The following is a 23,738-nucleotide window of genomic DNA, read 5'->3' as shown; positions in this document are numbered from 1 at the left end:
ATCTACACTACCTGAGGATGCTTCCATATAAATATGACTCATCATGGCTTTGCTGTTCTTGAGAAGAAGATTTTTAAAGGTTTTTCCTATATATTTCTATGTTAAACTTAGATCCTCCATTGTGGCCCCGCCCTACCCCCGAGGGTCATGATTTAAACAAACTTGAATCTACACTACCTGAGGATGCTTCCATATAAATATGACCAATTAGGGCTTTGCTGTTCTTGAGAAGAAGATTTTTAAAGATTTTTCCTATATATTTCTATGTAAAACTTTGATCCTCCATTGTGGACCCGCCCTATCCCCCGGGGTCATAATTTGAACAAACTTGAATCTACACTACCTGAGGATGCTTCCATATAAATATGACTCATCATGGCTTTGCTGTTCTTGAGAAGAAGATTTTTAAAGGTTTTTCCTATATATTTCTATGTTAAACTTAGATCCTCCATTTTGGCCCCGCCCTACCCCCGAGGGTCATGATTTAAACAAACTTGAATCTACACTACCTGAGGATGCTTCCATATAAATATGACCAATTAGGGCTTTGCTGTTCTTGAGAAGAAGATTTTTAAAGGTTTTTCCTATATATTTCTATGTAAAACTTTGATCCTCCATTGTGGACCCGCCCTACCCCCGGGGGTCATGATTTGAACAAATTTGAATCTACACTACCTGAGGATGCTTCCATATAAATATGACTCATCATGGCTTTGCTGTTCTTGAGAAGAAGATTTTTAAAGGTTTTTCCTATATATTTCTATGTTAAACTTAGATCCTCCATTTTGGCCCCGCCCTACCCCCGAGGGTCATGATTTAAACAAACTTGAATCTACACTACCTGAGGATGCTTCCATATAAATATGACCAATTAGGGCTTTGCTGTTCTTGAGAAGAAGATTTTTAAAGGTTTTTCCTATATATTTCTATGTAAAACTTTGATCCTCCATTGTGGACCCGCCCTACCCCCGGGGGTCATGATTTGAACAAATTTGAATCTACACTACCTGAGGATGCTTCCATGTGAGTTTCAATTTCCCTGGCTTTGTGATTCTTGAGAAGAAGATTTTTAAAAGATGCTATTAATTTTTCACTAATTCTTTATCATCTCCCCTTGAAAGAGAGCGTGGCCCTTCATTTGAACAAATTTGAATCCCCTTCACCCAAGGATACTCTGTGCCAAGTTTGGTTGAAATTGGCCCAGTAGTTCTGGAGAAGAAGTTGAAATTGTGAAAAGTTTACGCCAACGACAACGACGACAACGCCAACGACGACAGACAATGGACAAATTTTGATCAGAAAAGCTCACTTGAGCCTTTGGCTCAGGTGAGCTAATAAAAGACATTAAAAAAAATAAATCTGTAATATAATGCCTAGAATGTTTATAAACATGGTAACACTGACGATTTCTGAGATAACCTATCAGCTTTTCATCTTTATGTTGATATTTTTTTTTAAGATAAATAACACTGCATACAACAACATAGCTGCAGAACTGTAGCTCTCTGGAAAAAAAAAAATTGACGGATCGGAGAGCTACAGGTGCCACCCATAGAAAAAAAACTGTGTATTTATTGCGCACAAAAAGTTGCGCTCGGTTCTGGATTTATTTATCCAAATTCTTACCTAAACTGCACAAAAGCTCGATTTCAAAAAAATTCCTTAGACCTCTATCAACTACTCTTGTAGTTGACATCTTTACGAAGCGCGTTTGGCCGAATTGTCTAGCCACCCAAAATGGCAGTATTAACAGGCAAAATTTTGAATGATCTTAATTTCAGGCCCAGGAAGGCTATTAACAACGATTATAGGAAATGTTTTGATGTGGGAATGGTGCAAAAATGTGTTAGGAACACACGGTCAGTAATATTTTGAGATTGCAGTTTAAAAATATGGAGAAATAAATCAAGAAACAGCGCACTTTTTCATGAGCAATAAATATAGTTTTTTCTATGGGTGGCACTGTAGCTCTCTGGTCTGTCATTTTTTTTTGCTTTTGGAGAGCTACAGTTCTGCAGCTAACAACAACAATGAACACATTACATAATAAAATAAAACATGTTCTATCCTTTTAAGATACAAATTTTCAATTGGAAATATGATCAAATACAGTAATCTTTTTTTTCATTTTATATATATTGTATAATTGTGTATGAACATGCATTTTATACTCAGAAAGGAAGGTTTCCTTTTGAGTAATCATATAAAATTGACCTGGTACAAGAGACAAATGCTAATGAGTATTTATATAATGGTAATCTCAAAAAACATCTATTTTTTTTACACGTTGTTAATTAAAATTTTTTTTAAAAAAGTACATATTTTTTTTGCTACATGTACAGGTATGTTAAAAAAAAATGAAAAAGAAAACAAATCAGTTCTTTCAATAATTAAGTGAAGTAAATGGAATTCAGACTTCTTCTCATAAATATCAAATTCAATAAAAAAAAAAAGAAAAGAAAAAAAACTGTCAAATAAAAAATAATAATTAATACCAAACCAAACTATTAACCCATGTTTTCTGTGAAATATAGACAACCAAATTGAACAGTAGATAAAATCCAGCAACAAATGATACAAATGTACAAATAAATTCTATAAAAAAATATTTACATAACATGTATCCAACATTACAAACAAACCTCATACAAATGTGAATAAGCTCCCTCATAATACTGATATTACTTTAAATCCTTATACATATAAAATTCATAAATATAAAACCCACAGATTTGATATTCTTTAGTTACAACTCTAATTTGAAAAGGTTAGGTTTTATCAATTGACACTAGAGGCCCACAGGCCTTAACAGTCACCTGAGTATTATGGCATGGAAGAGTAAAAAGTTATATAATAACACAAGTAATAGCTTTTCAAAAAGCTTGCCTGACTAATCAATCAATATCTATGGAACAGGCGCGCCGGGCGTGCGTCCCCCCCCCCGCCCCCCCCCCCCCCCCCCCCCGTTTGAATTTTTTGTATGTAGAACTTATATGTTCATTATCCTAAAATCAAGGAAAAAACTGGGGTTTCAACATAGCCCCCCAGCCCCCCTGCCTTCTACTGCGCCCTCCCTTTATGAAATTCCTGGATCCGCCACTGATAATTCTGGAGAAATAGTTAGATCATTCGTTTTAAAGAAATTCATATTACATGTACTCTCTTACTAGAGGGCGCACTTCTTCATGGTCAGTGATAGATTGATGAGACGGCCTCTATTTATAGACTGGTCTGTTTTCCGTCGTTCTCGACGACGAAGTAAATTATGAAGAGTTTCAACTGGGAAAGTTGTGTTGAAGTGTTTGAGACAAAAATGCTTCAATGCTACTCTAGAAATCAAAGTAAATAACCTGTACACTTTATAGCTAGCGCAAAACAAGATACTAATAACACCTCCCACCCCCCACCCCCCGGACAAAACTCACGCAATGATGGTCTTACCATATACAAGTACATGTATTATAAATGAGCTTAAAATACATCTTTATACACAGTTTTGAAATTGTTAGTTTTTCTTTTCAATCGATTTCAGGACCTTTCTCATAATTAAAATAATGTGCTTTTTAATGAAATGAAAACCAGTACAGATCTTGATGTCTTCTTCATTTTGCCGATTCTTTACTTAGAACCTTACGGGAGTGAAGCTCATTCCTCTACGGGTACTGACCTACACTCTTGTCACTGTATTAAAAGGAAACCCTTGTTCATCACAAAGCATGAAATAATATGCTACTCGCTGACTTTCTAAGCTTTTTTAAAAAACCTTACCTTGTAACGTACATTATTAATAAATGTAATGTTGAAAGAAAGGCTAGGTGGAAAACAGAATCAAGAAGGGATGTCCCATTTACTGGGTGGAGGGAGTTTGTTTATGATTAGACTAGTCCACTTATGGAATAAATAGTAAGAATAATCAGCAAATCCATTGCTTTAGTGTTGCTTGTCCATATACAATGTATTCTCTTAAAAAAATTAGATAAAATTTACTGTTAATAAAAAATCTGGAGATTAAGAATCATGTTTAAAGAATAAACTTTATTTATTTCCATAGAAGTTATCAGACCCATTCAATAGAACAACCCAAGAAAAAGGCGCGAAGATAATTTACATGTGACACTTGGCGCGAAATGATTGTGTCACCCCTTTCGTAGAAGGCAAATGGATTGATCCAGTAGTTTAGAAACGCAGAAAAAATGTTACACGGACATGTTCGTACAAAGAATCGCAAAGAATAAATATGTGCATGCAAAAAAATTGAATGAATTAAACACATCATTATTTTGCATCAGTTATATGATTCTTTCTTCTGCAAACTGTATTTGTTTAAATGCAGGTAACAAATTCCGATGTAAATCAGCTTGCAGAAAATCTAGTTCATTAAGAATGATCGCTTAGTTTCAGATCCCTGAAATATTAATCCTTATACTGCCTGACGCACGTGGCGTCAGGCAATAAAATAAGCTGAAGCTCAAAAACAAGAAAAATAGGATCATGAGAGATCAACAGAATCGGAAACTTGCCTAACTCAGCCCATTTTATCTTCAGTTGTTTTTGCTATTTGATATTGATATTTGAAATTGATATTTCTTTGATATTTACTGTGATGTTACTATACAATATTGTTTGGTTCGTCTGTCCACTGTCAACTGAGCCTGAATGCCTGCCCCTTTGTCCCGGTACACAGATCTAAAAATAGGTTTCCCCCTACTGTGGCAGCGGTAACTGTCAAACATTTTCCACTAGCAGGATTATACAGCACTGAGATTCCATCCTACAATAAAACCAAAGGACTGTCAATGTTATCATCACATATCTACCTTCTTTATTTACCAACCTTCTGCATTTACAGAGGAAGTGCCAGGGACAAATGACTTTAATTTCATTATAAACATAATTTGATCATTATGTCTGTAAAGAAGTTTAAATACCACAAGGAATGAAAATCACATCTTTTTCAGCATGCAAGTTCATATAACTGTTTTTCTGCAACTTAGAAAAATTTCAGTTTTTGCATCATTTCTCTATAAATGTTTGAGCATACTTTATTGTACAAGTACATGTATATGGACAAGTATATGGACGAAAATTTTAGAATCTTTATACTACTTGGTAAAAATATGCCATAATAGCATTAAAGCATTTTGAGTCAATGATTCTCACACATTGACACATATTTACTATACTGTATATGCACCTTGTTGGTCCATGTCCAAGCTTGTGATCCCCTACTGCCATGACACTTCATCAATCGAGCATAACTCATCCCAACCATTCCTGACTCTACATCTAAACACAACAACTGAGCTAGGAGGAGTTGATTGTCCACAGTTTCATACCACATCTGTGATTTCTGTCCATCCATAGTCTCTTTATCACACTGTGCTAGAGTGAGCAATGCTTTCTTGGTGTAAGTCTTTTTCTCAGATTGAACACATAAACCAGAAGCCGCATGTGTCAGCTATAATGCAAAGAAAAGGAATTTTGTTAATATTTAGGGAAGAATAAAACACCATTAAATTATAAAATCAACAAAACTTTTAGCTAGTAAATGTACAATGTGCATTTTCTTTCATTTCATTGTTAGTAATTCAGTACACCATAATATTCTTTCTCCAAGCCAACTGTTGTAAATAAACTACATTTTTCAAATGAAATAATCAAATCAAACCACTAACATTAGCCTCACAGATGTTTTAAAAATGTACATTATAAATATTCAAAGCAGTTAAAATCAATGGCACATGTGCATGTTTGTGTCACAAATTGTTCTTTTTATGGATGGATATTTCAACAAATGATCATGTACAGTACAATGTATTTTGAAGTAAAACTAATATTTGTGTTTTTTCATGTTAAACATGTAAACATGTAATTCTATCAAAGTGATTTAAATACTGTAGAAGTACTTTGTTCCCCATGGTATCAATTTATGCTAATGTATGTATGCTAATGTATTAAGCGTACTTAAAGTACATTTAAGGCATATGGTTGCAACCTCAGAAATCCACATAATTTTCTACCCGCAGATTGAAAAGAAATTTTGATTTGACCTTATGGAAAAAAAGTACAGTAACTGATTCACCTGCCCATGTTTAATAACGACTGGTTCTTTCTTGTTATGGTTTCTTGGAAAATGAGGATTTATATCACCAGTATTGACCTGTCCTGGCACAACCTACAATGCACAAAGGGACATATATACATGTCAATGTATATTTTAAATTCTAAGAGTACATGTTAAAAGGGCAACAGCAAGGTATCTTATACACTGTAATGTAGCCCAAAATGTGGAGGAATTTGATTTCAGAAGCCATCATATGTCCAATAGTGATTACTTAATGTACTGTACAATTCCAATGAATGCAATACAAAATTAGTCAAGATCTTTTCACATTAAATGGATTTGGTTATGGGCAGGTCATTTGGCATTCCTGTTCATAATATACAAATTATTTGGGAGATATTTTATGTGACCTGTTCAGAATAATTAATATACTGTAGATCACTATATTTTCGCGACACCTTATTTTCCTGAGATAGTTACATATTGTATTTGGTATTTATTAGCGAGACAAAATTTTCGCGAGTTATGCTTTTTGTTGTATATAATCCTTAACAATACAAATATACCAGTACGCAAGAATAACATTTTCGCGAGCAGACAGACTCACATAATTAGGCGAAAATAAAGTTCTCGCAAATAAAAAGTGATTTACAGTAATATGGGAGATATTGAACATACCTGTTCAGGATATATATTTTTGAGATACCACTGGAATGATTTACAAGAGAGACGTTTTCGGAGAGAAACTCTGTCTGATACGTCCCCATAGTCTATATGTTCTGCCTGAGGTCTCTGCTTGAGAAAATGCTCCTGAAAAAGAATAATTATAATCTGTACCATGTATACAACACATTAAAAAAAGTGGTTTCTTATAGCTGCCGTAACTATTTCTGACATAAGTGTAACTTTACTCATGGCTTTCATTCCTTCAACAGATGTAAGGACTTTTTTCTTTGTTTTTGTTTTGTTCATGCAAATTTTTACCTTTACTTTGAATATGGTTTTGCGACAATGAGTCTTAATACATTTTATTTAAGTTTATATCCAGTGTGATCAACTACAACCAGAATCTGATATAAAAGTACTGAGAGTATTAGTTTTTAAACATACACTGTACAATCTTAATCATATTTACACATGTACAATCAAGTTTCGTTTATTCATGGAAAATCTCATGGTATTTCCAGTAAATAAATGTGTATACTGTGCAAAGAAAACTGCTCATACCAAATAAAATACTAAAAAAATAATGTACACCACTGTCCCTTAATTACTTTTCCTTATTTAATGAGTTCCTATGAGATTCAACTCACTTTGTATTCATCCATCCACACATGAGCTACCCTGAGTGAGTTTCTAATGAGTGTGTCTCCACCCTCAGGATTTCCGTACGGCCGACGTTTCCTAAAGATATGTCCTACCCTTGAGCAGGGAATGATCTCTAGTCGGCCTCCACACATCCATATCTGTTAAAATTGGCAGGACTCATCAGCAATGACACATCCATATATCTCAACAGGAAGTCTGTTTCTCAACAGAGAAAGCAACAGTCCTATCATTGCCAATTAAGAATCTTTTTCTCTTCAAATGTAGGTCTGATAGACTTAAAGAAGCTTACTTTGGTATCTCGAACACTGATATATCGAATACTATGGATATGTCAAACTGATTTTGAAGTCCCATCCACTTATCTTTAAGTATTTTACCCTCAAAATTTTGAAGCCTGGGATATCTTAAAGTTTTTTTCTCGGTCCCATCGAGTGTGAGATAAAGAGGTTTGACTGTACAGGTGACTCTCGATCTCTCGAAGTTCAAGGGACCGTAAGAAAAGTTCGAGAGATCGGGGGGTTCGAGAGATAGAAAGTAAATAAAATCCGGAATTTTCAGTTCCGATCATCATTGCTCTACTATTATACATACCGGAAGTATATGTTGATAATGTCATTACACGTTTTCTTTCATATTTTACAGGTAATTCACTCGATTTCAAGAACAATGATCGTATTTTGAATAAATAAAATGATTATTTTAAGTTTCAATATTTATTAGTTCTCATTTCATGATTACATGAAACTGAATAGAAATTGTCTGATTGGCTCTCCCCCGGGCTTGATTGGTCCTTCACAAGATTGTTCGTAATCGGTATTCAGTTCTTGAGATAGGATTTCTTGTGCAATGTTTGCCAAACTGGGATTGTGTAGACTCTAATAATATTAAAGTTCATAATCTATGGAAAAATTACTGACACGTCCCTAAATTATTTCCTCAAAATTATCGTCTCGTCCAGTCAAAATAAGTTGTGAAACGATCTGTTTATGATTTAACAGTTAACCAATTAATTATTTCAACACTCGGACGATTCACAGGTGTAGTGTCATTTATGTAAACACCCAATTAACACGTCCATCCCAGCCCCAGGCGTTCACTGTTATCCAGGTAAGTCCAATGTGCATTAATTTTACGCTTGATTGACATGTATATATGCGCAATCAAAACTTCGAGAGATAAAGAGTAAAAAACAATGAAATGTGTGTAACGGGACCCAGATCTTGGTTCGAGAGATAGTAATTAGATAACTTCGAGAGATGGGGAGTTCGAGAGATCGGGAGTAAATTTGCTTAGTTATATAGAGGAAAAAAACGGGACTGGAGGTTCACTTCGAGAGATCGAGAACTTCGAGAGATCGGAGTTCGAGCCATCGAGAGTCACCTGTATTTTATTCCTGCATAGATACATAAATGTTCATGTAAATACAGTCAACGTTCATTTCCTCAAACTAAATGGAGCTTGGACTTTCAACTCACTTCAATATAGACTCAGTATCTATAGTATTTGAGATTATATCTATAATCATGATACAGTGTATTTTAGTTAAATTGTACTTAAGTACACTGTATCATATTTGTGGGTAACAAAGTTAAATTGTACTTTGTTACCCACAAATATACTGTAACTGATACCGGCTTACCCTGAATGATATCTCGAGATTCTCCCCTCCCCAGATATCCATACCCAGGTCATACTCCCCGAGGTGATGAAAGTAGTCCCTCCTCATGGCAAACAGCCCCCCAGCCATAGAGGGTGACCTGACAATAAAAATTTGTTAAGGTTTTATTGTCCCTCGATCTGCTCACTCAAATAAAATTTTGCATTAACAGTAATTTTCTAATCTATGTTCAAAATGCAATTTCAGCATACCAAAATGCTGTAAATTGAGCAAAATTTGAAAAGGACTTTAAACTTGATAAATTTATAAAGGAATAAAAGTCATTTATTTCTGCAATATTTATCCTTCTTATCTGAAGGTCAGTGAACCTTAATCAGCAATACTAACTGAATAAAAAACCAAAATATGAAAAACTAGCTATCATCTCTGAACAACCAAACTGCAATAAAATTCAAGCCCCAGAACTTACTCATACACTTATACTGTGTAAATTTGAAATTTACATGTTAATTTTTACACAAATTCTTACTGCTACATAAACATTACTTGGACTAGACATAACTCACTGAATAGGTTTTGACCCAAGCTCTGGGTCATTCTGTTCACTGGCTGGAAGCTGATCCCAGCGGAAGTGAAGGCCCCAGTTAAACCCTCCTCGGACAAGAGGAGAGGACTGGTACTCCATAGTATCATGGTTGATCATATCTATTACTGGAACAACCACAGTGTGTGGGTCATGTGATATCCTTAGCAACAGAGGTTCTAACCAATCAATGTTCACTTCACAATGGCTGTCTAGAAAGACCAAAACCTACAAAATCCAAGTGCACTGTAAAATTTCTTGATTTCAGATGTTTCTGAAGAAAAAAAAAAATTAATTACATGTAAATGAACTTGAATCTTTCACATATTTTTTAACAAATTCTTTGGAAATACCATCCCGTAACCATAAATTGTAGATCAAATGTGTCTTCTTCATTGTTCTTAAATAAGTGTTGAAGTGACTAAATCTAAGAACAGATTACAGATTTTACAGAATACAAAATTTTCAACTCGGTTCAACTCAGGTGCAGTTAACCCTTACCTTCCCTGAAGCATGGTTGGCCCCAAACACCCTAGCCCTAATAAGACCCTGTCTCTCTGGGGTACGGACAAATTTCACATTTTTTAAATGCTGATTAACATATGTTTCTATCTGGCAAGAAATGTCATCTGTGCAGAATGAAAAAGAAAATAAACATGTAAAAAAACCAAAAAAAAATGTACAATTGCTATAATGTTACATGTACTGCATTCAACTATTAGTATATAACCATGAATGATATCTGTGACAGTAAATATTATCATTCTGTACATATATTGTCATCCATGACAATACACAATTATTTTCACTGAAATAATCATATATTGTCCAACATCGGAACATATTATTACTGGCTGAAAAAATAAATGTGTATTGTTGCCAGTGACAAAATATGCCTATAACCATCATTTCACATATTCTCACTCAATGGTAATTGTTACTTCAGGTTTTTTTTTAATTTTGTGAATGTTATGGATATGTAATAATGTAAATCACACAAACCTGTCACATATGTAAATATAGACTCATGAAGTGCAAGGTGGAATTTGAAAATAGTATTCTATTTGAAAAAGATATCTTCAGTTTTCATAAGATTGCATATTCACTACAAGACAAATCAAGGTTTTAACACACAATTGTCATGATTAACTCCCTTGAAGCACCTGTAATACAAGTTGCACTGCAAAGAGGGAGAATGATGATATAAATCCATTACAAATACCAGGAATATATCTCTTTCTAATAACAGTGAAACATACTCCAAAACCAATTTTTTTCATGACAAAATGTGCTAATGTTCACAGCTCATATTGTCACCAATGACAATTTGTGTTGATATGCAAAGTAGATTTTGTTGCTCATTCAATATGTACCAATAGACGAAAATATGTGCAGTGAGTGTAGGTACATAATGTTGCAGCCAACAAATTGTACAGGGTGACAATAGTACCATCACAATATGCATATTTTTTATTTTATGACTAAAAGAATTTATTGAAATTTAAATTCCACTAAATTACAAACCTAAAGTACTACTATCATCTACTAAGATAATTTCTTTGAGCAGTTCTGTAGGAGTCTGGTCAATGATTGAATACACAGTACGAAGTAAAGCCGAGGGCTGTTCATTGAAAAAGCAGATCACAATACTGACATCTAAGTCTGTGGAAGGAAATCTCACATCTCGACATCTGTTAGAAATAAACAAACCAAAAATAAATAGTAAAATGTACAATCATGTCATTGAATAAATGAAGAGTTTTTTTGTTGTTTTTTTTTCCCACTAATTTGCACAATGATAGATGCTGCTATATCCTAAACTACATGTATTATAAATTGTGAAACTTCAGGAAGATTTTGCTGAAAATATTTAAAAAGTCAATGTTAATGTTTGAGAAAGATCGCAAGTGCTGCTTAAAGTTCATCTCCTATATTTCTTGATCAAAGTCTCTTTGTCTGCCTTTCAGCATGTGCACCAATTTACCTGATTAAATCAGATATATACCCTGTATATAAGTAAATAAATCATTACTTTATTTATCGTACTGCTATATTACGTGTATAAGCCAGCCTTACTTGGGATCTCTAGTATCAGGGACAGCTCTGTGAAATCCTATTTTGTCACTTATTAATGCATTAAAAGCAAACTTCTGGTAACCTAAATTACAAACAAGCATGGTTTAAATTTAATAAACATTTTACAAAGAAGTACATGACCTGTTTTTCAATCATCGTAACTATATCCTATTCACAACATTTAAATGACTACTGAAACAACACAAGCTATCAAATAATTAGAATCAATTAGCAACAAATAAGATGAAAATTGTTTTTTGATCCTTTTTGTTAATTTTTTTAGCTTTACAATTCTCTTTTATCAAGGTTGTTTATATTATTCATCATTCATTGTTAATTATTAAGCACAATGTAAAGCCTCCAAGACTTGGCATACTGAAAGCAACAGTTACATGTACATATAGTTGCATATTAAATGTATTATAGTATGCAATCAAACAAAATCGAAACTGATGTAAACACCTAAACTCTCAAGTATATGGATGATGGTCATGTCTGTAAATGATGATTGAAAAATCATACAAGCATCACAAAACTAACCTTCATCTCGAAGTTTCTGATCCTCTGGGCTTAATACAACACCCAGGGAATGCAGGACAGTCAGGTTGTACCGTTTCACCAGGGCTTTATTGAACACTTCTGATAGGGACTCACATTGCTGTTCAAATTTAGGGGATTCCCCTTCATGACCTTTCTTTTGATTGTCCCTCCTGATGAGCAGGGTTTTCCTTGCCCTCAGTTTCAACCTGTTTGGTTGATTCCAGTCAGCAGAAAGCTTTAAGTGCCAGCTGAAAAGGTTAAAGGTCAACCAGATAGTTAGGGGAATCCCAAACCAAATTAAACAGCATTTCAGGCTTAATCTTCTTCTCATATTTTGGTGGTCGTACACCATCTCCTCTCAGTACTTTTGGTCCTTGAATACAGCAAGCTGTAATTATAAACAAAACAAAGATGCATTGTTTTCAGAAAAGTTCAAGCTTGAATTATCCATCACTGCACTAAGATGTGACTTTTGTACATAATGAAAAAAATAATACATTTAAGGAAAAAGTGTGATAGAATAGCTAAATCAAGCTACATGTCATTGTGTAAAGATAAATCAAGAGGTTGTGCTGGACCACCTTTTCAAAGATTCGATGTCACGGGTAAACTTCTGCTTATCAAGCTGTAGAGAGGCACGTTGAATGAATGACAGCTAATGTGGGTTATTGTTCCTTTCTTCAAACTCCACCTTTTAACTTTAACATTAAGCTTTTTTAGTTTTCAGTGTACAGGTTTTTTACCAAATCAAAATAAAGCAGCATCATAGAGCTACTTTAACAATCAGTATAAATGGCACTTCCCCCAAACGTTAAAAGGATGCTGATTTGCAAATAAGCGGTTTCTACTTGAATCGTTATTTATTTAATTTTATCCGAAGCAGACTTGTGATCATGGTCATGTACATTTGTGACATTTGAAAAGATTTTAAGTGCCTTTCTCGTTTTTTTAAATTAGAGAATTATGATTTGACAAACCGTGGCTAATAAATTAAATTTCATTATTTTGGCAAATTAACAAAGACTCATTAGTACACAGTCGAAGGAGGGTATCATTATAGGTACTAGCTTAATTTATCTATATATGTTCTATACTATAAATATATTTAAATAAGATAAATGTTATGCTTATTGTATTAAGTGAAGATATTTAATTATCGCCAAACCTCCTAACTCCGTCACTACCCTAACTCTGTCACTTTCGGGAAACTCCGCGCTGTTCGTAAACGAATGCGATTGTGACGCCATTTTTTACATGCTGAAAATTCACAATCAAATGCCGAGAAAGTTTTACAGTCAAGTTCAAGAACGCATCAAAAATAAATATCAATTACACGTGATCTATTATATCTATCATATTTTATGTGAAATAAGTAAGTACTTTTGGTATTTACTGCCATTAATTAAGGTCAAGATCTAGTAAATGACTTTACACTGCATTTTTTATGCTAGATCCATTATGACGTCATAATCAAATAAACTTTCTTTTTTCCCGTACTTTACGGCTGTAATAGAACTATGTAGAAAATGAAGTATTTTCCTGGAATTCAATTTGAAATCATGTGAAAAGTAATCCCGAAACCTATATTCAATTTAATATTATTTTAAAGAAGAGGATAAGCACATACAAAATACCGTTTTCTGAGAGACTGTATAGGCAGTCTGGATACATTTAATTTGTCTGATATGGAAAAAAAAACTCCCATATTCATGACTGATTTTCTTCATTTTTCAATGAAATGAGAGTTTATAACATGATTTTTCGTCTTCTTTACCTACAAATTATGCCCCGAAACACCTTATTTGACCAAGCTATACTTATAAAGCTTCATTAAAGGAATTTATTTCTCAAATTTGAGAAATCTGTAGACTCCTTTCATTTACTAGATCCTGAACTTAAGTGACATCACCTATTCAAATAGATGATATCACCTATTCAATTTGAATGAGTGGTATCACTTATTCGAATAGGTGATACCAAAACGTCTGACGTTTTCCAGGCTTTTTTCACGATTTTGATATTTTACATGACAGGAAAACGTCAGAACCGGTGCCATTACGAAAACTGGAAATTTCACCGTCTCCAACCGGAGCTGATTTTCGATACTTGCGAACTGAAGTAAATGCCGAACTTACAATTTATCAGTAGCACAATGCTTCTAGTACTCACCAATATCGATGAAAAGTAAAGATCACTCCACATTTCGATACAGGACTTGCGAAATTTTAAAATGCACGAAATGAAAAGAAAACTCGACCGTCTGATAAAATGTTTTCACCAGATTGTATATTTCATAAATAAACCCATAAAAACGATGGTGGTGAGTACTAAAGGAATTGTACTATTAATAAGTTGTGAATTCAGCATTTAATTCGGTTCGCAAGTATAGAAAATCATCCGAGAATGCCGCCTCCAGTTGGAGGCGGCGAATTTCCAGGTTTCGTAATGGCGCCGGTTCGGACGTTTTCCTGGCACGTAAAATATGAAATCGGGAAAAAAGCCAGGAAAACGTCAGATATTTCGGACTATTCGAATAGGTACGTGATATCACCTATTCGAATAGGTGATATCACTAAACAACACGGCGCCTCATAGATACCTCCAACATGTGCAACAATATGCTCATTTTTACATGTCAGTCATATTTATGAAGTCTTAACCAAAGGATTAACATGACATACCATATTAAATAGGGTTAAAAATATTTTATTTTTTGTGTCAATATGCCCTAATACGCTACACGCAGGAGATAACGTAGCGTGACGTTATTATATAAAATACGTTATTTTTTCTATTGTTGATACTTTTCCTAAAATACAATTTAATATTATTTTAAATATTGAAAAATAATTTTCTATGTTAACAAGTTAAAGATGAAGGGGAAAAAACTAAACTGGAAAAAAAATTCTGACATCGTCGGAAACCCACGGCCAATCTCGCAGACGCTTATTAAGCGTATGCGAGATTGGCCATGGGTTTCCGACGATGGAAGTCCTTTTTGTGTCATCAAAACCAAGTAAATATTTGAACCGTGTTTCTATCTTAGACTTTTGTGTTTTTTTTATATTTAGACATTGTTGTCAAACTGACAACTAAACTTTATAAACGAGATGACTATTTTTTTCTATAGACAATTTCCCTTATGCATCAGTGGCGGATCCAGGATCTTGAAAAGGGGGTGGGGCAGTTGGGGGGGGGGTTAGGGGCCCACAGCCACACCCCCAAATATGATTTATTAAATCTTATGCATATTTTGGACACAAAAGGGGGACCCGGGCCCCCTGTCCATCTAAACCGCCAGTGTGCATGTTACATCACCATCAGCATATGGTGTTCTTGTCTTGCAAATGATTCTATATACTAAGTACACAAAAACATGATCTACGTACGACCGTAGCAGGCTACGGAAAGATAAATTGATGTTACAGAGTTCTTATTCCAATCGTTTAACAAAATTTCGCAAATTCTATGGTCGTCACAATGACTTTGTTGCCAAAAAAGTCAACAGTCATTGGGGCGAATTTTGACTGATATCTTTTCATATAAATTAATTGTTAGGCCATCATGGTTTTCATACTGATTTGACCACACATTGCTCCATTTCTAATCAAGACAAAGTGCTCTCCGCCGGTCATGCGGATGTGACCGGTCGACAAAGGATACTTCCTCCTTCATGGCATCCGATCCCACCTCTGGTGTTTCCAGGGTTCAGTGTTTCCCTGCTCTCAGTTTGTAATTTGTCTCATTGGATTTTGAGCTTAATCACTGTTCTTTATCTTTACATTTCATTCATCCAACTTAGTCTCTCTCTCTCACAGAGAGAGAGAGAGAGAGAGAGAGAGAGAGAGAGAGGTTTTGCAACCTTGAAGCTTTTAGCAAAATTCAAGTCAAGGGATTATAAATAAGTATTTCACGTATTATAATCCTCTTCAAGGTCAGCATTAACTTTAAATAAATAATCTTCATTAAGTTTATACATGTATGCTCTAACACCTGTGCACTTCATTGGCTATTATCATTATGATGTTTATGAGGGTTTCAAAATTAATTGCTAAAACATCCACAAGCAAGTTTGTTGTCGATCCATTTTTATTTACCATCAATATATATACTGCAATAAGATTCGTGTTAATTCTTGCAGTAAACGTTTTACAATTATATATGTATTGCCATTCACCGATTTTTATTTGAAGATCGAAATAAAATAGATATATATTATACACGACTACTCAAGTTTTTTTTTTATTTTCAAATAAAATCAGTAAACACGATTGACACACGTTATCATGTGAAATTTATATAAAAAAAATCCTGTAAACCAGGAAATTTTTGTTGAATTCACCCGGATGATGTTTTGGGCGAATTTTAAACTTGGCTATTTAAAATGAACATACATGTACTCATGAGCCAGGATTTAAAAAAAAATATTTTCACTCATGCTTCTTACTATATAGTATATTTAAAAGTGTCTCATTCGTGAAATAAATTTCATATCCAAGTTCAAATTATTAAATGTCCTTTGTTCACTTCGATAATAATACAGTGGATTACCTTCGTATTTTGTCTAATGTTACTTAATTTACGCATTTGCAAATTTTTCTTTATTGTACCTTATTGTTACCCGAATTTAATTAAGAAATAAAGTATCATTTTAAAACTTTTATCGGGATGTAAATATGAGTTGGTCATGTGATCAAATCCCATAAAGCCCGAAGGGCTAAATATGGTAGATTTGATCACGTGCCAACCCGTATTTACATCCCGATAAATGTCTAAAAATGACACCTTATTACACTTATAAAGTCAAATTATGTTATCACGGTAGGGGGTGGAAGGTATAATAAGTGTCACATGTCTGCATGTCCAACTAACAACAAATACAAGTAATTAAAGCTAATTCTTTTGAACAGTTCACGTGCACTGACATGTAAGTTAAAGCACTTCAGTTTTAAAGTCAATCCACAATTTAAACTATGCCCGATTTCTGAATATTAAAACCATAAAAATTGATAAATCACTTCTCAAAAGATATACACAGAAATCAATGTTTTTAACTGGAAGCAAGTCCAAGAAGAACGGCTGTTGATAAGGAAATAATAAATAAAAATAACCAAAACATATAATAATCTATTGCTGACGTCACATCCGTCCATAGAACGATCTCGCTGTTTCCCACCATTGGTTTTGCGTTCTCCCCATCAGTATCATTGACACTAACAACCTCTAACTTTGTCACCGAGTTCATTTTCTGCTTAACAGAATTTTGCGATGGTCTACCTTGCAATTTCCAGGATAGAACTGTCAATTTCTGTACCCATGGGGGTATTTTTATTTCTTGGGTCCTATAATGAATTCTTATAGTTAATGTGGTTATGACCAGTATTATCGTTCCCAATACCACGTCTAGAATTATATATATTTCTATGTATGACGTCGAATATGACGTAGGTGGTAAAAGACTGGCAACAATAGTCATGAATATTGACATTGACAACATAATTGTGACTGAGTATCCCATTTTCTCCCCACTGTCAATAGGAAGGGCGAACGTAAACACATCAAGGACGACGAGAAACATCATGGGAACTATTATATTGATGACGTATGTTTTTGGTTTCCTCTCTATCGTCAATTTGAAGCTGATCTTTGATTCGTCATCGTCTATTATGACGTTAGTGGTGGGATTAGAGAGCGTCCACTGACCATTATATAGATCGTCATCTAGCTGCATGCCGTTCGTTCCCTGTGTAATATTCACCGAATTTATATCACTATTCCATGCTATGAAATTTATCGAACATTCTTGTCTATCAAATGGGAAAGATCTAATTTCGATCAAACATTTGGTGTCAAATACTTTATAAGGTGTCCATATAACATCTCCGGTACTAAACACGCGTACATTCATAAAACTTCCGCCCAGTTCGGCAAAGTCGGTGAGACCATTCTGTACCTGGATATCCGGCTTCCAAACAAGCCCCTGGGGAACGTCTATATATGTCGCTCCCCCATAAGAAGAGGGCGTCCACGTCAGAAATTCATCTTTCCATTTGATAGTTAAAATTCCCATGGATGTCATTTGCTGATGGGCTTCATTAAGTCCTTGGAGTCCAGTCAACAGCAGATCTACCGACACCTGGGTAGGAGAGCCCTGATTCGTGGCGGGACGGATATCTTTATTGTATCCTATCGTTGTAAACAGGTAGGTATACAGATCTTTTAGATTAGTTCCTGTTTGTCCCGAAACAATCCCCATAACTGCTGACAGAATCCAAAACAGATATCTCCTTGAACATATCATTGTGTCTCTCTCTTTAATTTTGTTCTAGCCTGGACCGTTCATTTATTTTTAGCCTTCTGGTCACTTACATACTGGTCACTAAAAGGAAGGTATTGATTTACTTAAAATGAAACGTAAACGACTAGATGTGGTTTGACGTGTTCTACGGATTAACTATAATCAACACTTCATTTAAACAGGTCAATCCTGCCAGGGTTTAAAGAATAAGACTAATATGGCTTATATTTCAGTTCAAATCTGTTTACTGCATTAATTTGTTTCGAGTACTTTAAGGTCAAGATCTAGTAAATTAAAGGTGCCTACAAATTTTTCAAATTTGAGGGGCGAGTTCTTTTAATGATCCTTTACAAATATAGCTTGGTAAAATAAGGTGTATCGGGACATGATTTTTAGGTAAACTCAACGAAAAAAAAACATGTTTTAAACTGTCATTTTCAATGTAAAATGAAGAAAGTCAGTTATAAATTTTGGAGTTTTTTCCATCTCAGATAGAGGAAATGTATCAATATTGCCCACAGTCTCTCAGAAAACGGTTTTTCGTATCTTCTTGACTTCTACTTTTAAATGATATTTAATTGAATATAAGTGTCGGGGTTACTTTTGACATGATTTCAAATTGAATTCCATGAGAATGCTTCATTTTGTACATAATTCTATTACAGCCATGAAGTGCGGGAAAAATTAAGTTGAAATCAATTATGACGTCATAATGGATTAAAGCAAATTATTTATTTTAAAAAATGAATTAAATAATTATGAAATTCTGTTTCAGAAAAATGATAAAAATTAATTAATCAATTTGATAAAAAAAAATGAAGTTTTTGATTATAGTAAACCGCTAGTGTATTGTTTTTTTATTTGAAGATAGTACTGGAAAATATTTTTTGAAATAAAACTTATAAATATGATTTATACGGTAAAATGTCATTAATGTTTCTAATTGTTATTGTATATAAGATGCTAATCATTAGCTCTCTGTAGATATAAATATGTGCATACAAGAAACAAACCTTTTCGCAAACGTTTACATTTAAACAATTTGTCTGTCATTGATATAATAGATCAAATAGTTGGCGAACTATTTATGTATCTACACAACCAAGATGCAGATCAAAACGAAATTTAATATACATGATCTATAAATAGCATGTGTTACATAATATTTTGCTCCATATTCATGACGTCATTATGTGAAAAAGAATATGTAGATGACATGACAAAAAATGTTGATTCAGTCGTACTCGAGCAAGGAACGGCTGTAAAGTTTAATCATGTAAAATCCTTTGCAGCATTAAATATATTCATATATACATAGGACTTGCCAAAATTAAGTTCAACTAGTAATTGGATGGAATGGTTTATTGGAAGAAGTGAATGGTTAAAAAGGCATAAATACCACATGTAGATGATATAGCGGAATATTTCTAAAGTTACCTGTTACCCATGTATAGTTTAGTTGTTAGTTGACCATTCACGCTTATATTGTGAATTGAACATGAATTGAACAAACTTGAATCTACACTACCTGAGGATGCTTTCATATCAATATGACTAATCATGACTTAGTTGTTCTTGAGAAGAAGATATTTTAAGATATTTCCTATATATGTTCCTTTGTAAAACTTTGATCCCCCATTATGACCCCACCCTACTAATGGAGGATGCCTTGAACAAACTTGAATCTACAATGCTTGGGGATGCTTCCATATCAATATGTCTAACCATGGCTTTCCTGTTCTTGAAATTTTTTTTAAAAAGATTTTTCCTATATATTCCTATGTAAAACTTTGATCCTCCATTGTGGCGCCACCCTACCCCAGGCGGTCATGACTTGAAAAAACTAGAATCTACACTATGTAATGAAGGTTTCATATAAGTTTCAACTTTTTCAGCCCAGTGGTTTTTGAGAAGATTTTTAAAAGATACCACAAAATTTTCACTAATTCTTAATTATCCCCCTTGAAAGAGGGCGTGGCCCTTCATTTGAACAAACCTGAATCCCCTTTACCCAAGGATGCTTTGTGGCAAGTTTGGTTGAAATTGGTCCAGTGGTTCTGGAGAAGAAGTCGAAAATGTGAAAAGTTTACAGACGGACGACGGATAAAATGTGATCAGAAAAGCTCACTTGAGCTTTCATCTCAGGTGAGCTAAAAATGCTAAAAGGAGCACAAATAGTGTTCAATAAAAAATCCCAAAGATTGTTGGAAGACCTCGTCTCCAAAAACTGCATAAATATTGTCGATGAAGAACTTCAGCATCATTTTAAAATCAACTTCTGAGTACATGTATACTTGTGTGTAGAAGCACAATAATGTTCAGCAAAGTAACATTGTATAGATGACCAGTTACAAGATATAAATATTTAACATCCGAGTTCCATTTGTTTGAAGATAATGTAAAAAGACTGGTCTTCAATTTATTGTGAGGAATGATTGTATAAAATTAAGCTTGTAAAAGTAATACTTCTTGAAATTGTTTTAGGGAAAATGTTGTGATTAAAAATATTCTAAAAGTTCTCAGTAGGTTATGAAAATCTACATTTCATTTACACCACTTTTAAATATGTTGTATCACAGTACATGTATGTCTGAATTTTGTCCTTCACAGCAGTTAATATTTAAGTGAGGAGTAGATATAGAGACTTGTTTAAACATTTAGTGAACCTTGCAATGTATCTTTGTTTGTTAGGACTCTTATTAAGTTTTTGGAATCTAATATAGGCACGATAAGGCTGTTAACTAGAATGTAACAAAGAATCTCTTTGTTTTTAGGACAATCATTGTGTGGTAGCACTTATCATAAAACATTTTGTAAATAAATTGTTCAGTCGTTCTTGGATAATTTCAGGTCATTTTGAACGATAGCTTTTGTTCATGTCAATATTTGAATATATTGGGGTTTTTTTTGTTTGTTATTTATTTAGATATCCATTAAACGGGAATTGTTTATTTTATGTGTATTTTCTAAATTAGATGAAGAATTTTCCCATTTATTCAGTTATGCAAGGTTCTCTATAGACTTGCTCAAGTCTCTCTGTTTTTTTGTTTTTTTTTTTTTAATTCTTTTGTTCATTTTTGTATTGTTGTCCTCTGCTCTCTACCATAGCTAAATATTTACAAACATAGAGACTTCTAAACTCTGCACAGGGCTAATCAGCCTCACTATTATATCTGTCATCATGTATCGCTCTACAAGACATTTTTATGACCTTTCACAAAATTAAATTGTTTTTGCTCAGGCCAACTTTAAGATAATGTTCGTTTGCCCTCTCCCGACTCAGGATGAAAAAATTGGATCGGTAGGTAGGAGGGGATTTTTCCCCAGAAAATTTCAAAATCTATTTTCCGATATGCAAAAAAAATGTACGCTGGAGGTTAAAAAAAGTTTTGAGTCGGGCCATTTTTAGCCAGTCGGTCGGAAGAGTACAACCAAACATTTTTTTTAAAGATGGCCTCAGCTAGCAATTACATTCCTTGTTATCAGTCCTTAAAACTGGCGAACTCATATGGCTGCTTCTACACCTAGTAAGTTTTTAGTTTTATTAAATATACACCGAGAACAAAGAAATTTATCTGTTTATTGTGTGGAAATAAATCTGAGCATAGTAATTTAAGAAGAAAGTTATTTCAAGGATGATCTAAAACAGAATATTGTGTATAAATTGAAAGATACTTGCACATTGACATAAATCCAGAGACCCATACAGATACAGTGTGCCGCAAGTATGCAAGAGAAATTAATAAAGTGAATGAAACTGTTTTAAAACTCAAGTCTAATTATGAGCAAACACCTTTAAGAATCTCACAGACAGGAAACATCAAAGAGTCGAGGTGAATATCAGACTGGATCTGAAGATATGGACCAATATTTTCAACCTTTTTCTGAAGATGATGACTGCAAAATTTGTTTTGATAGAACTCAGGTTTTAATATTGAGATAAATTATTACACTCAAATTAATCAATTCACTTTGAGGACATTAATATTCTTAATGAATCTTACCTACTAGGCATTCAAAAACTGAACATAAACATTTTTTCTATATCAGTTAAGCTTCCTCGGTTTCCTTTCCTCCCTTCATTTTATAATTTAGCTCAAAGTGTAATTTTTAATCTTCGTTTAACTTTTTTTCAGGAAAACAAAGATTCCTCTCAAAACCGTGCAGCGAAGCTCATCCAGTTGTTAATTATTCAATTTGATAGGTAATTAATAGTGTTCTCAATAAATAGAATGGAAAATATTTATTATTTTGTATTGAAAGCAATATGTCTTTTCCTGTTTGAAACAGTACAAAATACCTATGATTACTGGGTTGTTATATCATTTAACAAAATTACATAATAAAAAATTGTATATAAATTCAAAAGTTTGACACGAAATATTTTGAAACTAATCGTAAGTACTAGTAAGAGATATGTGCCTCCTATAACTAGGATTTAAAAAAATGATGGGTTTCTACAAAAAACCTGGTTGTAAGAATTCCTTTAACATTTTAAGCTGTAGTTAAATAATATTTTGAAATATAATTGAAAGTGTCCTTTGAATTTGCACAAAAATTTTTATTTTCATTGTGGAGGAAAATTAGGGGCCTTAAATTTAGAATACCTTTTTTTTAACAAAAAAATCTATTCTTCACAAAATTTGCATTAAACAGAATTTTTGCTTCATTAAACTCTTTTATTTCAGACTGGTAATAGTTTAAGATATACTATATCGCTGCTGGGCCATATGCTAAGGATAACATTTTATGCTCAATTTCTTACATGTTTACATATGTACATTTTTTCATTCAAATATATTTAGATTCGATCATAATAGTGCTCAGACCTATTTTCCAAAAAGATAACGTGCACTATACTTAAGATTCACATCAAAATTCAAGTTCATGTTCACACTTAAAATAGCATATTAATAATGTTTTGATAAGTGGCAACTCCGGCCTGATCATGTGACCGGAAGTTAAAACTAATTTTTTAACAGATAAGAATTAAGATGGATTTTTTAAAAAATGGGGACGGTATGTACATGAATAATACATTAAATTTGAATAGAGGATTGAACTTTCCTAGTGCTTTAAATAAGCTTTTAATAAGAATTTTCTCTAAAATTACGCTTGCTAGGTTATTGATGAAGTGAAAAAAATGTTTGTGGCTCTTATCATATTCACTTGTCCTCTAGCAAACTTTATCCCGAGCCTCAAGTAAACTTTTTTATCAACATTTTCTCGT

At 33.5% G+C, this 23,738-nt stretch overlaps 2 protein-coding genes and 1 long non-coding RNA gene across 3 annotated transcripts in view; all 3 read right to left on the bottom strand.

Annotated features, from left to right (window-relative positions):
* LOC133194121 (uncharacterized) overlaps positions 1 to 23,738 on the bottom strand; it is a 98,723-nt gene that overhangs the window by 13,616 nt on the left and 61,369 nt on the right. The gene's annotated exons all lie outside the window — the stretch shown is intronic.
* Positions 4,630 to 12,892, bottom strand: LOC133193753 (polypeptide N-acetylgalactosaminyltransferase 11-like). Its single transcript, XM_061329686.1, has 12 exons — positions 12,792 to 12,892; positions 12,211 to 12,598; positions 11,671 to 11,752; positions 11,119 to 11,285; positions 10,096 to 10,223; positions 9,578 to 9,822; positions 9,033 to 9,150; positions 7,378 to 7,530; positions 6,743 to 6,874; positions 6,083 to 6,175; positions 5,195 to 5,458; positions 4,630 to 4,771 (listed from the first exon to the last, which is right to left on the bottom strand). The coding sequence occupies exons 2-12, from the start codon at positions 12,560 to 12,562 to the stop codon at positions 4,643 to 4,645; spliced, it is 1,863 nt and encodes a 620-aa protein (XP_061185670.1). The 5' UTR covers positions 12,563 to 12,598; positions 12,792 to 12,892; the 3' UTR covers positions 4,630 to 4,642.
* LOC133193874 (neuronal acetylcholine receptor subunit beta-4-like) lies at positions 17,261 to 18,466 on the bottom strand. The gene has a single exon (XM_061329790.1). It carries the CDS (start codon positions 18,464 to 18,466, stop codon positions 17,261 to 17,263), a length of 1,206 nt encoding a protein of 401 aa, XP_061185774.1.

This window comes from Saccostrea echinata, unplaced genomic scaffold (assembly GCF_033153115.1).
Source record: "Saccostrea echinata isolate AGI-Se365-2 ecotype Australia unplaced genomic scaffold, CSIRO_AGI_Sech_v1 ptg000028l, whole genome shotgun sequence".
NCBI lineage: Eukaryota > Metazoa > Mollusca > Bivalvia > Ostreida > Ostreidae > Saccostrea > Saccostrea echinata.
Note: the sequence above shows the minus strand (reverse complement) of the source record. Positions and strands in the feature narration are given on the sequence as shown.